This window comes from Paramacrobiotus metropolitanus, unplaced genomic scaffold (genome assembly GCF_019649055.1).
Source record: "Paramacrobiotus metropolitanus isolate TYO unplaced genomic scaffold, Prichtersi_v1.0 Parri_scaffold0000017, whole genome shotgun sequence".
NCBI lineage: Eukaryota > Metazoa > Tardigrada > Eutardigrada > Parachela > Macrobiotidae > Paramacrobiotus > Paramacrobiotus metropolitanus.
Window position 1 is genome coordinate 1,198,456 of NW_026570237.1, and position 17,560 is coordinate 1,216,015.

The following is a 17,560-nucleotide window of genomic DNA, read 5'->3' on the forward strand; positions in this document are numbered from 1 at the left end:
ATTATTATAGTTCTTGATCGCCGTACGTCAGACCAAGGCACATCCGGCCAAAGTCCAATCTGCGCCGCGGGCGCACGGCCAGTGGCGCCCGCTGCGCCTTTTGAAAAATCCAGAAATTTTGCGCCCGTGCGCCTGTGCGCCAGTTTCGGGCGCAAATATTATTCAAAAGTTGGCCGAGGAGGGGTAGGCGCGCGCCAGTGCGCCTATACCCTCGCTACGGCCCTTCGGCTATCTGTAATTTTTGATTAAATAGTTTTTTACTTGAACGAGTGGAAGTTGTTGGACAGAATGGAAAAAAACAGATCGACCAAACTGCGCAGATTTTTTTTGTTATAGCATTTTTTGTTATAACTCCTCTTTGAAACCAATATTATTTCCGCAGTCACATTTACCGCTCTTTTCCGGCACCTGCGGAACCGCTGCAAAGCCATCATCAGCTGAGTAAGAATTCATCACAGTCATGGACGACCATTTTTCAAACAGTAAAACATAGTAACAAAACACATTAACAGGTAAGAGATTCTCTCTAGCATAATCAGATCCGCGTTTAGCAATTCGCTGCGCTTCCTCGTCATGGCTGCGCGCCCACTGCAACTGCTCCACCAAATCATCCAGATCTCTTCGAACCGGGATGTAGTGCGTCCAGGGCTGGAGATCATGATAAAAGTGCTCGTAATAGGCAGATTCTTGCTTGAACACCAGACTATCACCGGCCAGCAAATACGGGAATCGATAAGCTAAAAACACAGGATAAAATTGTAATTTATTGATGACTTCGCTTTCTGTTGCAGTTCTCGTCAATAATATTGAAAATTAAGGATTACCGGCAACGGTTCCGTCCAGGTTTAATTGGTATTTGTACTGGAAAAACTGGAAGAAATTCACACTCGGCACGGTTGGTCCGTAGAGGGGATTCCTGATCCCGAAAGAAGAAGAAATGTGTCAGCCCGGCATCGATCAAATCGGAGTTGTTGCGGCCAAGTTGCACCAGTTTCAAGCGCTCCTCTCGGGCGTCTCGGCCGCGCCAAAACGCTTTGGGAATTTTCTCTTGCCATACTGGAGTTTGTGTCGCTTGCACCGATAACATATCCAACGAAACACTATCGCACAAAATTTTTTGCAAATAAAACGGTCCATATTAGTGTATTCTTTTTTGAAAGTCAACGAATTCGTTTGATTAAAATTGTACAAATAAATACAGATAACAGCAAAATTTCCTTTTTCTGTTGATGATAACGCTTTTCTGTTGTAAAAACATAAGTAAAAATAAGAGCATTCATTACTCGACGGAGATATCGCAAAAATTCCTATAATTTACTGGATAAGTTTTGTATCTAAACTAATCAACTGACCGGTCCATAGCGTGAAGACTGGATTCGGTAACATCGTACGTCGGCATAACAATATCGTAATGATCATCCGCTCCACACCAAGAAAACACCGGCATTTTGTTGCCTTTCCTGTACTTGGCTGATAAAGGATAATCGCCCAAATTCACCACAAATTCCACATCCGGTAATTTGGTCCGTCGTAACAGCAACAAAATCAGCTGATCCATGAACATGGCAAACCCCACATGCTCACCGAAACATTTCTTATACAGACGCTGATTTTTTATCATGTAGTAACAGAAACATGCCGACTGCGGATGAAATCGTGAGGACAGCGCCTCAAAGACTTCCGACATGTTGTATTTTCCCGATGGTGCAAACTGCTCAAGATCGCGATCGATCTGCGAATACGTCAGAGGACACTGTGAAAGCTGCAAAAACAAACATTTGAGAAATGTCACTCATTGATAAAGCGTAAAGAAAACAAATTTACAAAAAAACTACAAAGTAATCATGAGAAATAACAGTAAAACAATTAATAAATTCATAACAGCCGTGATAATTCTAAAAGAACATAAAACAGGCAAAGACTACAGATACAGCATACATTACAAAAATATTCATCAGAAATAAATAAAATAGCTAACATAACAATAACAACCGTGACAATTATGAAAAAATAAATAAGTATTAATTGACAAATAAATTGCAGCATAAATAACAAATTAACAAACTGCAAATACAGCGAAGAAAACTCCAAAGAAATTAGAAACGTCAATAAAATTCGCACTACCTCTTTCCATTTTTCCGCAGCAACGGGACAATCACAATCTGCATGCATCACTTTCCCCTCGAACACAAACGGCGATCCCGCCACATGCTGCCCATTCTCCGTGGTGATCGCGATCTGCAGGCCATCGCACGGCTCGTACAGCCGATAGCGCGCAAGATACGTGCCGTCTTTGCGATCCAGCAGTTCCTGGAAGATGGGACAGCGACCGCGGAGACTGTCGATGCTCAGCTGCAAGGCACTGGCTCCAGGTGATGCGGTGTAATTCTGTCCGGACGAATCAACCGCTTGGATAAAAAAGTAGCGGGCTGGCAGTACTACGGAGGGATCGAGGCCGGGACCCCATGCGATGCTGTGCGGGGAGATATCAACAGGTGGGGATGATGTCGAAGCGGATGCGGAATTTAAAACTGGTACGGAGAGCAGCAGCCATATGGAGAGTAACAAACAGTTCGGGAAGTACGAAGAATCACGCATTATTTCAAATCCATCAACAAAACCAATTTTTTCCAATAACATTTAAACAGTAGAAATTTATTCATTTCAAAGATAAAAACATTAAAAAATGGTTGTGTTTTGAATTTTCATTCGCTTTTTGCGCTGTGACGTTGTCACACGGCACCAAATAGCTGCCGCCACACGCGGCTGCTGTTGCGATAAAGAAAATAAGCGTAACGAGCGCATTGCTTTAACCACATGGAATACAGGTTTTCAACAAAAAATTCGCAGACAGCAAATCTACCAATCCTAAAAACATGACAAACAAGATAAGCAGCAGTCTAAAAGACAGATTCCCCACATGTTGCACAAACTAGGTCACTGGTTAGCGGTCGAAACGCAAAGCGTTGAATTAATAACCCCAGATCACATCGTGCGCAACAAGCAGAAAATCCCGCTCCAAACTCCCACGTCCCATTCGCCAGTCCACAGAGCTCGGAAGATTCACCAGCCAGGAGGTTCGCGAAGATGACCACAGACAGTTGAATGAAATGAGCGACGAAATGACGAAAATGCCAGGGTCCTCCAGGGTTCCCGAGTCCAGATCCACGGTTCGCACCCTCACCAAACACGAGGGAAGCCCACACGGAACGCCAAAGCACTGCACTAGCTAGGTCACTGGTTAATGGTCGAAACGCAGAGCGTTGAATTACTAACCCCAGATCACATCGAGCACAGCGCCCAGAAATCCCCCGCAGTCCGCCCCCATGGCCTGCTAAATTCTCCCCGTGGCCCGAACTCCAGGCCCCGCATGGCTCCATAAAACAGGCAGGAAAACAGTACGACATCAGATCAACAGTCATGAGTAAGAGCAGTAAAGAGTATCAAGGAATGAGATATGTGCTGGAAGACAGTTAGTGAGGTGATCCAGTACGATGGGCTCGTGGCGAACGATTCCGCGATATGGTTTGTCCCTGCCAATCTGGTATGAACCAGAAATGGCAGGGCTTGTAATTTGTTCGAAAAAGCTTACCAAAAATAAAGTGAATCGTAAGGAAAAACAAGAACTCTAGACAAGGGGGGGGGGGATAGCCACATTTTGTCCACGTAAATTAACCATGCTGAATGCCTCGTTCTGCCACTAGCGTTGTGCGTTCGGTTCAATCCGGTTGCCATATTTGATATCAGCGCCCTGCGGAGTGCGGACTGGCACGCGTTGAAGAATGCTGTTTTTTTTGCTTGATTTAATCGTCATTTGAACTCATTTCGTTTCGGATTTGCAACTGTGGAGGAATATTTTGAATGGTTATGAAACTGCGGGAGTATTGTTGTGTAATTACATTATCTGATTAATTTTTATGTGAAGAGTGGGAATTTAAAGTGCCTGGTGCAGCAGCTCTCTGGAAAACTGTAATTGTCGATCTGCTGTCGGACTCAGTTCTTCATGATGCCATCGCAGTGTGTTGGCTGGAACTGTCCCACACGTCGCAAAGGCGACGAAACCGACGATCCCACCGTCACATTCCACTCTTTCCCGCTGACCAAACCCGACTTATTAGCCCAATGGCTGCAGAACATGGGGGAGGCCAATTGGAAGCCGCAGCGCAGCAGCGTCCTGTGCAGTCGCCACTTTGATCGCAACTGTTTCCTGCAGAACTACGCCGTGCCGCGGCTGAAGCAGGGCGCCATCCCCACCTTCTTCGAGAAGCGGCCCAACGCGCACCTCACCGTGGATCTGGACCAGCGGACGGCCCATGAGAACCTGATGGTGGGGGGCAGCGGGGGGCAGGGCGGGGTGCCGGTGGGGCGGCGCCGCAAGGTGCTCAAGCGCTACGATCCGCAGGAGGAGATCGACAATCTCAAGCAGATGCTGGACGATGAGCGGGTGAAACGGCGCGAGCTGGAGCAGGAGCTGTTTAAGTTGCGGCAGGAGCGATCGGAGATGGCCTCCAAAATGGTGAGTTAGTGCGGTTTTCCATGGTTTTTCCTTGCCATTTGTAAAAGTTTACAGTTAACTTTTTAACAATACTTCTGCAGTTAACACTGTTAACTGCAAGTGAAAAAGAACGTAGCGCTTCCTATCTGTGTAGCCGTTCCTACTTGAGTATTGTGATCTATGCCGATCCGGATCAATCCTCTTAAAATTCTACAATTTTACATTTGCAGCCTTTCTGCAAATAGATTTATTAAATCTTAAATGAATAGACAGAAAATTTTACAAAAATTACAAAATTTAATAGTTTAATTAGAAACATTAAAATGGGCTGAGTAAGAAAATTACGCGAATTGCCTACTCGTAATGAGTGGTGGAGCATCACGAGCCGTTTGCATCGGTTGAGTTTAGAAAGGTTTTTGATCTCTTCAGTGATGGACTGGCAGCGATGATGTGTGTGAAATTGTGAATTCGAAAAATTGTTCAAGTCGTTTGTGACATGCTGTGTTTAGATCTGTTTGGGCAAAGTGATTAACATCATATTAGTATTAGTCACTTTGGTATGGGTATCATTTATTTTTATGTTCTGATGTTGCAGAGTAAGCTGGAAGCAGCCAAATGTCGGCCGAATATTCCTCAGAGTCTGATTCCTATTCTGGTTGATGCAATGGTAAGTCAACTGTCAGTCAACTTTTACTCGATTTTTCGGATTGTGCATCAATTTTCTGAACTCTGTTTGTCCTGTAGTTATTACAAGTTCGAAACAGTAAAATGTTAAATATTGAGGAAATAGTCATAACCGTTAGATCGATTTTTTAAGCAAGACAGGAACATGAATGGAATTTTTAACAATATGGTGAATGACATTCGATGTTGCCGTACTTCGTGTACGGAAGATGTTTGTTAATGTGCGTAATTGCTCAACAGACACGCGGTGTCGATCCTCTGAAGAAGCCGGAACCGGCTCGCACGACGCCAGCCACCAAACGCACCGCTCCGCAGTCCGCTCCCGCCAGGGCTCCCGCGACGCGCACCGCCGCGGCGGCGCGTGCGGCTGCCGCCGCCAAGACAACCACACCCACCACGACGGCCGGCAGTCCCAGCAAGGTGGTCCTGCAGATCCCCGACAGCGCCAGCAAGTCCGTGCAGTTCACCGTGCCCGTCAGCGGAGCGGCCAGCGCCACTGCCAGTGAGGCAGCGAAAACGGGGGAAGCGGCGGCGGAACCGGATATCGTGGAGATTCCGGTGGAAAAGGAAACCGCCGCCACATAAACGCCGTGGATTATTGATTTCTGTCTGTTTTGTTGTGGTATATCCTGGTATTGTATTGTTACGAGACTTCTGCGGTTCCCTCTATTAATCATTTAAACTCGTTCTTTATTTTGAAATGCGTATCTTCTGTTGTTGTTGTGTACCGGATTAATGTTATCTGGTTTTCTTATGGATTAACATCTCGTGCCTACTGTTTTCTCACAATATATGTATATGATAAGACTTAATGGTTATTAAAGTTATCATGCCTTAGATTTTCCAATAACCGGCAAATTTAAGTCCCGATTGCCTAAATTAACGCCGAGTAAGTCGCAAAAGTTTTTTTTTCGAGAATACGAAATGTAATTTTACGCAGTAAGGGTGCAGGCTTAATTACTAAAGATGAATTTTATTGATGATGATGTCAGTATAACTCAAATACGAACTACGAAGTCACCGAAAATTGTAGTTTGTATATTCGAATATTTATATCCGTGCACTACGCAAAGGACAACAATACATAATCTGCAAAAGAGAAATCTGCAGAATTTAAAAATAATACTCCTCATGAAAGGAACATTAAAAAAGCCCAAACGCTATGGAAAAAAACGCCCCAAGTAACATACAAGCTTCAGCCAGATTCCACCACAGTAAAACGTCATCAAGCAGATCCCAAGGAAGCATATCGCCGCATTCACTCTTCCTTTAAACCCTTTTCCCAACCGAAATCTAGCTATCGGAAGAAAAACAATCCCCAAACAAACACAACAAATGCAACATGGAACAGATAAAATAATACGAAATCTGGCGACATCAATCCTGCCATCCGGTGGCCTTTGGACCGAATTTGTATACCAGGCGACGTCCGAGAACGGGGAGGATAAATTCGGTTTTGTAGTAATGCCTGCCAAGAATAAGAAAATTAATCACAACGCTGTGACAACTTTGACACATAAAAACTTATTTAAACCGGTTCAAAATCCAAGATAAAAATAAAAAGGAATGCTTATACGAGTATATTTAAGCCAAAGTGGATGCAAAAATATTCTATGGCATTTGAAAATGTTTTTGAAAATCAAGTAAACACTAAATAAAAACTCAGAAAACTAAAAAAAGAAACTAAGAAGAAACCTTAGACAAATAACGCAAATAAGATTCACGCGAGAGAATAAAAAACAATAATATTATGTAGATTTGATAATTTTTGCAGGATGCTTACTAACCTCATCGCGCGGCTCAGCTTCTCATAATTCATCCGCGGATTGCATTTCCTGGCGCCCCACTTGTCAGCCACCGCTTTCGACTTGACGATGCGAAAAATTCCCGCCTTTTTGTCGTCCCATCGAATAATGGTGGGATTGCATCGAGGATCTTTCAACAAGTCCCGAATAAATTCCCATAAATGGTTGCCTCCTGATTCTGCAAAAAAAGCATATTAAACCGAAAATCAGGTCCTAACGAGACCTTATCGGTACATACTGTTTCCTTTATGGAAGCCAGCCAGTTTATGATGCTGCCACTGCGCACTGTCGTCTTCCATTTCCTGATCCTCAAACAGACTATCGTCGAAACCATCTGAATCGCTATACTCACCTTCAAGGTCCGACATGCTCAAATCTGCAAAACGATTCGAAAAATGATAACATAATCATTATTGCTCGGGCTAAAATGGCAAATAATTCCAAAACAAAACCGAGATGAATATACAAAACTGTGCAAACAGTACAAAATTCTTTTCGAATATTATACTTTCAGTACTGCAATACAACAACGCGCTTTTAAAATTAATTACCAACACATACAAAAATTAAAATCACCAATGACAGTAACTGCAAAAAATGCCGCTGATAAATTGATTTGTGGTATTTACATAATCAGTTGGAAACTTCATTCTGCCTAATTACGAACGACAGCACGGATTCTGGCTAAAAATCAGTTTTCGTTAAACGCAAAAACCGCGTGCGATCGCAATGAAAACAGTAACCTGGAACCATTTGCGTAATTTGTGAAAAAAATGTCAGTATAAACAAAACACAATTTAATATTTTAACGATGAAAAATTCGTTGATTTCAGTTATGCAGTACCTGCTTCGTCTTCGACGTCCTCCGGGTATTCAGAGAAAAGGTTATTAAGCAGTTCGTGGGTTTTTCGGCCGGAAGACGTGCTACTGTTGCGATGGGAACCATTTCTCTCCGGAGATTTCGCCGGCTTCGTGCACTCATCACACGTACAGACCGACCCGGTCGCATGGGATAAAAAATGCATATCCAGACTGTCCTGCTTCGAGAGGCGTTTCTTTTTCGTAGGCGACGAGGAAGCGGCGGCTGCAGCTGTCAGAATCTGCAGTGAACTGGTGGCGATCTCTTCGCTTCCATGTTTCTTGAAATGCGCAGCCAACAGGCCATAATACGCGAATTTCTCTTCGCATACTCCACATCGGAATCCATCCCGACCCCCGTGCATAATCACGTGTATGTTTAACTTGCGCCTATCCTCGAAAGACGTGTTGCAAAATAGGCATTTATTCGCCCGCTCTCTGGTCTGCAACAATATACGGAAAACACAATCACAACCGGCGCATTATAAGAAATTAATTAATTATTATTAGCACTAATATATATTTTCATTAGAACATATTTATTTGATTATGGCTTTAATCGGCAGAACCATTAAATGACACACTACTCAACAGTAAAAAGTTAAACATTACAATTAATAATTAACAATTTACACAGTAATTTATTTTTTAATTTGAAGCAACTTATTTGAATTGAAATTTACGGACCTTCGCGGTGTTCTCAACATCAGCGCCCGAGGTGAGATTGCCACCTCCCCCGCTACCAATGTTAGATGGGCTGGGCTGGATCACAGCAGAACTATTTAGACGATTTTCTTTGGAAGATTCCTTCTGTGGAGACACCGAATTCTTCACTGCCGGTGCAGGATCCGGCCGGCCTCGCACCGGCTCCACCACCACTTCCTCCACATACCCGAAACCGTCTTCAATTCCCACCGGCACCGATGGACCGAATTCGGCGGAAATCACGGGTATGTATACATTCTGGGTGGTTATATCGTAGCCGTCCGCTTTTCTTTTGGCTGCGCTGGAGGGTTCCTCGGTATCTTCGTCAGTGGATGTCATTTTATCGGCTAAAGAATCGTGTGAAGTTAGTTGAAATTAGTGGTGCGTCGTAGTGAGATGGCATTAATTTTATTGACACAAACTGAAATTCATTCTCTCATTCGTTCTGTACGCGTTTCGTTAACAAAATATAACTCGGACTTTGCTCGGAAAAATTTACTGTGAATATTCTTTTAATAATTCGGCTCATGCTATTTTTAAATTTAAAAGTATCACACAATAGGTGCAACTAGTACTTAGTTTTGAGCGAATTACAATTTTGTTACGCATGCGATATTTTTGTCGTACTGGATTCATAATTCTTACGACTACAGTGCTTTGCTCACGGCTACAATGCTTTCCTTACAGCTTTGCTTTAAACTGGATTTTAAAACCGAAACCATTTTAACTTAACTGAAATCTTTGCAATGTATATGCCCTAAATTATGATAAATTATGATATATGCCCTAAATTATGAATTATGTGCAAAGTCCGCCAAAAGTATAACTTTATCATTCTTATCATTTTGTTACCAGCAAGGTAAACTGACACCGGTTTACCTTTCTTTCCGGGGTCAGAGCGGAGATTCAAAGCAGCAGATGCGGGCGCAGTCACCGCTTCGTTATACTGCTCGGAATACCACACTGTCAGTTCCTCCTTCGGTTGGATGGCCTTCTTCGTGACAAAGACAATCTCCGGTCCGCGCGCGAATACCAGCAGATTACTCTCCTCGGCACCCTTGGCAAATCGAACATGCTTCATCCAGTTGCATGTGTAATCCGACTGCAGCTCATAATGCTTCCGCAGTGCATCTATCACCGAGAAATACCGCGCTTGTCCATCATCTCCGGTCGTTAGTGGAGCAATCAACGGCCCAAACACGATATGCGCGGCGGGACAAGTTCCTTGGCAAAGACGGCCTTCCCTGAAAAACAGAACGCTAATTCAATACTAATGAAGAAACAGCGGTTTTTTCTGAATTTTTACCTGTTGGAGAATCATGGCACAAGTCGATGGAGAGATTCTTAGGGGAGACTGCTGATTGCCAGCGGTGTGGTCGGCTCGTCTGGAAAACTCACGGCATGCAGCCAACAGGGATTTCGCAGAGATATTTTGCACTTTTCACAATCTACGAACATATCGTGCGGAATTATTTTCGATTCATTCTGATAATCATGAAAGTCTGACATACAAAATGAAGCGCAATCAGTTGCAGATTTTTCGGAAGACACAGCAGATTTGCTGCACTGTTCTTCTACTGGCACCGGATGTGCCGCAACGGATGAAGAACCACCTGTACATGTAAAACACGCTCCACGTGAAAATCCACACAGAAACCATCAAATCGCAACGCAAATTTAAATTAACTAAAATTAAATTTTAATTAAACAAAACTATACTTGTAGCTTATTGGTACATATATAATGGTATATCGGTACATTTATAATATTAACATCTAAGATTAACAAAACTTATAACAACACTATAATCTTTATATTTTAATCCTCCAATCATATTTTAAAAACTGTACTGATTACGAACAGTCGCTGTTGACGTACTTGTACTGCTCAGTTCGTTATCAGCATTATTCTTCTCTTCCAACAGAGGGATCTCTTGTGTTGTAGCCGAGGCTTCAACCGTAGTTACATTATCATCAATCGGACGCAATCCTGGATCTTCTCGTGACACCCTTACATCCATATCGGTGAGCGGCGTCACTCGCTCCAGATTCTTCGCTACGAGATTCTGTCCATCTTCCAGTACGCCGTCCGTCCGCGCAGTGACATTTTGCGCACTTATAATCGGCGATTTGATAGATCTGATTTCTTCCGACTTACACATGGCAGTGCATCCTATTTCGGAATCAGATTTGACGGTGGGCGGCGGATACTGCAGTTGTATGCGCAGCGTCCACGACGGAACGGCCCGCGACTTAAGGACCCCGCTGGTCGGTCCGAGCGCGTAATCGTCGGGTGTGAAATGATTCTCGCACACCAGAGATCGATCTGTTACCACCTGCACGCGACCGTTCTGTTTGAGAAAGTTCATCCAGCCCCGCCGGGTGTTGGCGCCCGTCGGGAAAGGATAGAATTTCAGCCGCTCCGAGGGTTTGGTCTGGCCCGGTTTGCGACTGGCGTGGCATACCATACACTGCATAATTCCACTAACATCCTCGTGCCGAGTGTACACACCTGGAAAAATTTAGTTTTGCAAAATTAATAATTTGTTAAAACTAACCATTTAATTCTTTGTATACGAATACTGTTTTGCTGACTGACAATACATGCCCAAATTTCTCCAAATACTAAAATTAACCCAACATGTATAAAACAATTTTAGCTGCTCAATTGTAACACCGCGTTAAATGTTTTCTATATCTTTAAAATATTTGAGAGCACTAAATTGTCCATAATCTGAAAAACTTTCGCTCAAATTAGTGTACTGTAATTAATTTTATTTGTACGGATACCAATTTTCGTGGTTCCGTTGTAAGACCGTATTAGTTTTCTGCCGACTATAAACACAACTACCACGAATCTGAGTGCACGAATTATTCTAATTACTGAATAAATAAAACATATTAATGTTTTTACTTCACATGGATAGAAAAGTTTCCTTATACAACTGTAAGATCGTATTAATTTTTCGCCGACTGCAAATAAATTTCCCAACTTTTCAACGCAAGATATTTCGCAAATCTGCAAATACATAATTTAATTTTAAATGTATACGAGAGTTTGTCATTCTCAATTGTGAAAGCGTACGAAGCACGAACCCGAATAGTGGAAGTCAATAATGCCGGCCAGATGACTGGGCATGGCGTCGTCTTTCAGCTGGCGCTGCGCCAGCAGCTCCCCGGTGTTAACATCATGATGCAGAAAATCCCCCGGCTCAAAATGCTGGCTACAGATGACGTCGGTCGACTTGGGCGTCCAGGTGGCCGCACAGCGCAGGCGCTGTGTCCACGTCTCGTAAAAAGGATGCGTGGACGGCCGGAAGGCATGCAGCGTCACCGCCTGCGCCATGGCATTCGCCGAGCTGATCGTACATCCCGGCACACAACACGCCTCCACAGCGGTATCCCCACCGGATGTTGCCGGTTCATCGGCGGGGTTGGCGGGCACCATGGACAGCGGCGACGCGGGCAGGGAGGCGGAAGTGCTGGGCTGCCGTGCGGCCGATAGTCCCGGCTTCTTCGGAGCCAGTTTGGGGAGTTTCGGTGCAAGACCCAGCTGACAGGGGGATGGTTCCTGTACTGGTTGGATCGGAGGAGCCGGAGGGGGAAGAGCGCACTGAATTGTAGGAACGGGAGTGGGATTATTGATGGCGTCGACGGACTGGGTCGGAAGGACGGGAGGGAGACTATTGGTGTCTTCGATGGGTTTTTCTGGGATGCTTGGGTCCACGGCATCCACACGCTGCTTTTTCGCTATTTAATTCACCACATTAATTTCCCACTTGTTCGAATTTAATTTTTCAAATTTTATTTTATTTCTTATTTCTAAGATGATCGATCGGATACAGCAAGAGAATCATAAAATACTTTTCAAAAGGCTAATTTTAGCATTAAAGTACCAATCACAGGTTCACCGATTATAATAAAAGTCAGACAGAACTATCATCTTCGTACAAACGCTATCCTGTATGTATGCGGTAGGAGCAGGAAGTGAATGCTGATTTGACGATACATATTTGGATCGAGCCACTACACTACGCTGTAAGGAAGTTCTACATTATCGGTCATAATCAAAAAGACATACCAGGAGGTCCCGTTTCGCCATTATCCGATACCAAAACAGATGTCGATGCAGATGTTGATGGAGATGCTAATGGGTCTGATGTAGAAATTCTCGACTCAGCCACCATGACTTCAGCGTCAACCACATACGGACAGGCACCTTTTTTCAATCGCTTTCCTCGCTTCCCCGACTGATCCGCAGGCGTCGGCAGTACGGTGCCCGTACTGAAATGCCGACTGCACACTTTCGTGGACGGCGTAGGACTCCACTGACTGTCACGGCCTTTGGATAGGATCTCAATCCATCTGGAATATTTGGGATCCGTGACAGGAGGAACATCGAAGTACCACACGTCGCTGACGCCGTGTGATGGCTTCGATAAGGGACATTGCAGAACGGCACACACGTTACTCTCGCTGACTGCCATCACTGCTTCATACTAAAAGGTTAATAATTCCTTTTTAAAAGAGAACGCCGCAGATTACACAGTTTCCATCAGAAAAGCAACGAGGAAACCCAACACACCACCAGCGCACTGCGCTGATTTCCTGGTTCAGTATCTGCCCGTAGAAATGAGATCCTAGTGAATCTCTTCTTGCAAGACCTACTTCAGTAATACCTTGTTAAAAACTAGGTACAATCTGCAAGATTTGTTGATAACGTTGCAAATGCTATCAAGCACTTCAAGATAATTTTCGTGAGCTGCGATCAAACAATTTAACGGACCGTAAAAAAATTTTATTAACACTGGTTGCAGGTTACACAAAAACAAGACCGTCGACAAACTCGGCTATCGACACGATGATCTGTATCGTACTAAGTCTTAAAGTACTGTAGGATGCATTGCCCGCCACCCGTAGGCGGATGCGCGGCTTTAACCGTCCGCGTCGACGTCATGACAGACAACGAAGAAGCTGGCAAGTGGAAACTGGCAAGACAAAAATTACGGTTAGCAAAATTCTCTTTATTTTTATTTTTCAATATTGTATCCATAACGGAGATTGTGTCCATAAGGACCATAACGGCAAGGGACATAACCGGCGGCCGCATAACTGTTTCTCGTATCCGTTTAATGGGTCAAAATTAATTAGGCAGGTTGAAGATCGATTCAGAGAACAAAATTGCTAATTACATCACATTCACATGGACAGCACTAAGCTAATGAATAGTACTTTATACCGTCTAGTGCGGGTACTTCACTTTTAATATGAATCACATATACATACTCTAGGTAAATAATTATTAAGCATTATAGATTTTATGATGCGCGTGCGTTTTGCTGCGTTTGGTACAGATGTACAATATGTACAATACTTGCACTTGACCTGACCTGATTTGACCAATAGCTTTTAATGACCTGACTTGACTGACTAATTTTGAATGACCTGACCAATAGCTTTTAACACAAATTTACACACGGGAAGATTCTATATTTGAATGGTGAAATTAAATTATCTCGGCTCGCAGTTTTGTACACTGAATAGTGTTTACACTGTTACATTTAAATATATATATATATTCATTTTGAATTAATTACTGTAAAACAAGACTTCACCACCCAAAACAACGTACAAATAAAATAGTCCTGTACTTCTGCTTCTAATCGGTGGTACTTTCCTGATTTGGTATACTCCCCAGGAAGCCGGTTGCATGTCCTGTGGAAATCTCTAAGCGTTCTTGTTCGTGCATGTTTTAGCTTGCCCTATCCACCTGTTCGAACCAGTTCGGTTTTGTGAATATCCGTGTTATGTGGCGCATGCGATCTTGCAAATTAAAAGTTCTGATAGACCTTAATTCTTTAAAGCCGTTTTCCATTGCTTCATTAAACTTCTTCTGATATAGTACCTGATTTTTGGGCAAATTTACCCAAATTTAAAAGGGCAAGTATTTGTCACGGTTGTTCTTTCGGTTATATCGGCTCTAAATGTTAAAGCAATAATATTATACAGAAATAGCCACCAGTTCACAAATTACAAGTGCAAGAGCCAACATGACTTCCTCAACTTCCCAGCAGATCATCCAATCTCTGAAAACCTGTCTTTTGGATCGCGCTCCCGTTACTTTCGGCGTCTGCCCCATTCCAGCAAATGATTTTGGGCTTTTTTACGGCAAAGGCGACACCGCACGGTAAGAAGTGATGCAACAGCTTGAACACCTTTCTTCATACGGGTTTTGATTAGGGAAGCTTCCTCATAACCTTTTATGTTGGTATCCGATTCTCATGTAGGCAGCTGTATCTGCATACCGCATCCGAAGCTGAACTGGAGCTTCTGGCGCGTGCGTGCGTAGCGGCCACCTTTGGGATTAACCAGCAAGATGTCTTCGATGAGACGTACCGCAAAGCGGGCAAAATGGACGTTGACGCATTCGCCAGCAAACTCGACCTGGAGCGCTCGGGAATTTTGACGCGCATCAAGAATGATCTGCTGGATCGCACCAACTTTGGCAGGCCTGTCGAGTGTGAACTTTACAAGCTCAATGTCTATGGTAAGCAGCATACGTATACGTGGAAAGCGATCTCGATAATAATTACTTATATCGAATTTCATTATTAATTACGCAAACTTTGACTTTTGTCAAACTTAGCGTTGTAAGGTATTCCACAATATACTGTCATGATGTCATCGGGATGATATCATCCTCGATGCGAAGATGACATCATAACAATACTGTACACATTGTTCGCCCATTAAACTTTGACTTGTTTTTCATGAATATGATAATTAACAAAATAAAATGTAGCTTCGTTCGTTGTTATATCAAGAGTTTTCAAGAGAAGGTCAGAATTAAAAATTTCGCGCTCGTAGGTAGTTTCCCGCAATTAGTGTACTACTATAAAATGTAATGATGAAAATTGTTGTACAGTACTGTCATCGAATTAAAACTGATTTTCGATTGTCTTATAAATGTAGCTTCGTATGCCGGTATGCGGGATACGCTAGCGGTACATATCTATGCTTTGCCTTCAAAATTTTCTGCATGTCGTTACTGGCTTAGTTTGTATGCACGTATGCATTTGTATATTGCAGTATATACGAGGTACTTTTTCTCGGCATGACCTATAAAAGTTAATGCTATATTCGTGTAGGCGCCGGTGGCTTTTTCAAAGCGCACAAGGACACTCCACGAGGCGCTAACATGTTCGGATCGCTGGTGATCGTGTTCCCGACGAAGCATAGCGGTGGAGAATTGAAGCTGCGTCACGGCGAGAAAGAGTGGATTTTCGATTCAGCCAACGAACTGGCGGTGGTTGCGGAGCCGTCGATCGGGTACATCGCCTTCTTCAGCGATGTGGAGCACGAAGTGGCCGTTGTGCAGTCTGGATATCGTGTGACGCTGACCTACAACCTGTACTTTGGCGAAACTCCCGCTCCTCCGGAAGCCATGGTCAACATTGCCGTCAACCATGAACTCACCTTCAAGACCGGATTGGAGCAGTTGTTGGCTGATCCGACTTTTCTACCGCAAGGCGGATTGATTGGCTTCGGTTTGCAACATAAATACCCGGTCAATGCCCAGACCAAGTTGTGCACTTTAATGGAGCGCCTAAAGGGCAGCGATGCGCTGGTTAAAAAAGTTTGTGAGCAGTTGTCACTGCCAGTTCAGCCGAAAATGTTGACAAAGGGAAAGGATTACTGGGGCGGTGACGACGACGATATCGACGAGGAAATGCCTGGCGATTCCGATAAGACCTGCGTTGAAGACAATGGGAAGGGAGACTCGGAAAAAGATGCCGACAAGCGTCATCGAAACATCTTGGCCGTGTTAACCGACCATGTGGTTAATCTTTCGAAGATGGGTGAGGTGCAGAGTGCGGGTCATGAATTGATGGGTGTCAAAGGTAGCTTGGTTCTTCCTTATCCAAGTGGCAGAGCTCGTCAACGTTGGAACGCTAAGAAGACGGAGAAGGTCAAGTACTCCGTCGACATCCATTGGATAACCGAATTGACAGCTTACAACAACGTGAAAACCGAGTTCCTCGCTTATGGGAACGATGCCAGTCTTGGCTACCTGTATGGCACCCTTTGCCTGGTTGCCAAAATCGGTCCTGTCGGAAAGCGTATCGAGTAGAAAACATTCCGGATCCGGAGAGACTGGATGAAGCTTCCGTTTTGCAGTTTCTTTGAAATTGTTTGAATAGTTTCGTAGCAATGGTTTGAATAGTTTTGAAAGGAAAGGTTGCCGAATTGACTATGAAGCACTACATTAGCTTATATTTTTTGTACGCCTTTTTTAATAGCTGCGTACATAGGTGAACCGCGTGTTTGTCAGTTTGAAGTTGATTTATCTGAACGAACTAATGTTTTCTGTTGGACGGAGTGTTTAATGACTATCTGAGTAGTGTTTTGTTTCTCTGGCGCGAAGTTCTGAGTTCTGCTTTGTTGTTCCGCACTTTTATATATATAACACACTGCATTTTTAATTTTAACGTATCATGGTACTTTGGCTACTTCAACTTGTTACTGCATTTTGATTAAGGTATTGGGCCTATTGGCACTTCCATATTTTTATATGAAATCCAGTTGCAAATACCTACTTTACATGCCGAACACGATTGCGAAATTAAGTAATAAGAATCTGCGTCCCTTTTCCGTGATCGGGCGGCCTACAGCAGCGGAATATTTACGTTAGTTTATCACATACGAAATCCAAGGACCAAGGTGGCCCGATAATCAACGAAACTACATAATACTATTTGAATGTAAATTCGTTTTGTATTCGCAGTTTGTAACTATTTAATTTTTAAGCAAAACTGCAGTGTATGAGTAAAGTATATTGTGGATGTACAATGCAGTATTACCGTATTAGTGACGGTATTACTAATGTATTACTAGCACCACAACTAACAAAAAATTAAAACAACACAACGTGGAATTGCGGCGTCTGTAATCCGAGCATTTAACATTTGGTTTTAGCTGTCAAAACATTGACACCAATGTGGGAACAGGCGTAA

General features: G+C 43.5%; 5 protein-coding genes across 6 annotated transcripts; 2 read left to right on the forward strand and 3 right to left on the reverse strand.

Annotated features, from left to right (window-relative positions):
- Window positions 1-342: 342 nt before the first annotated feature.
- On the reverse strand, window positions 343-3,647 carry LOC129585479 (protein O-glucosyltransferase 2-like). Its single transcript, XM_055478175.1, is given in 5 exon segments — window positions 343-737; window positions 825-909; window positions 911-1,100; window positions 1,353-1,762; window positions 2,125-3,647. Coding segments are annotated over 5 exon segments (1,593 nt in total). The 5' UTR covers window positions 2,641-3,647; the 3' UTR covers window positions 343-345.
- A 112-nt stretch (window positions 3,648-3,759) lies between these two features.
- Window positions 3,760-6,007, forward strand: LOC129585506 (THAP domain-containing protein 6-like). The gene is made up of 3 exons (XM_055478214.1): window positions 3,760-4,516; window positions 5,091-5,162; window positions 5,420-6,007. Exons 1-3 carry the CDS (start codon window positions 4,004-4,006, stop codon window positions 5,762-5,764), a joined length of 930 nt encoding a protein of 309 aa, XP_055334189.1. The 5' UTR covers window positions 3,760-4,003; the 3' UTR covers window positions 5,765-6,007.
- A 211-nt stretch (window positions 6,008-6,218) lies between these two features.
- Window positions 6,219-9,788, reverse strand: LOC129585483 (uncharacterized). Its single transcript, XM_055478184.1, has 6 exons — window positions 9,427-9,788; window positions 8,530-8,894; window positions 7,829-8,285; window positions 7,223-7,360; window positions 6,967-7,162; window positions 6,219-6,647 (listed from the first exon to the last, which is right to left on the reverse strand). Exons 1-6 carry the CDS (start codon window positions 9,626-9,628, stop codon window positions 6,557-6,559), a joined length of 1,449 nt encoding a protein of 482 aa, XP_055334159.1. The 5' UTR covers window positions 9,629-9,788; the 3' UTR covers window positions 6,219-6,556.
- Window positions 9,653-13,348, reverse strand: LOC129585471 (uncharacterized). Of its 2 annotated transcripts, XM_055478159.1 has the most exons (7): window positions 13,226-13,318; window positions 12,628-13,045; window positions 11,643-12,296; window positions 10,426-11,058; window positions 10,059-10,160; window positions 9,854-9,995; window positions 9,653-9,791 (listed from the first exon to the last, which is right to left on the reverse strand). In XM_055478159.1, exons 2-6 carry the CDS (start codon window positions 13,031-13,033, stop codon window positions 9,892-9,894), a joined length of 1,899 nt encoding a protein of 632 aa, XP_055334134.1. In that variant the 5' UTR covers window positions 13,034-13,045; window positions 13,226-13,318; the 3' UTR covers window positions 9,653-9,791; window positions 9,854-9,891. The 2 variants fall into 2 exon arrangements, with proteins under 2 accessions (XP_055334134.1, XP_055334133.1); XM_055478158.1 differs by having other exon boundaries at window positions 12,628-13,348.
- Window positions 13,349-14,324: 976 nt separating this feature from the next.
- LOC129585491 (uncharacterized) lies at window positions 14,325-17,043 on the forward strand. Its single transcript, XM_055478192.1, has 4 exons — window positions 14,325-14,486; window positions 14,556-14,733; window positions 14,834-15,093; window positions 15,695-17,043. The coding sequence occupies exons 2-4, from the start codon at window positions 14,597-14,599 to the stop codon at window positions 16,675-16,677; spliced, it is 1,380 nt and encodes a 459-aa protein (XP_055334167.1). The 5' UTR covers window positions 14,325-14,486; window positions 14,556-14,596; the 3' UTR covers window positions 16,678-17,043.
- The last annotated feature ends 517 nt before the right edge of the window (window positions 17,044-17,560 follow it).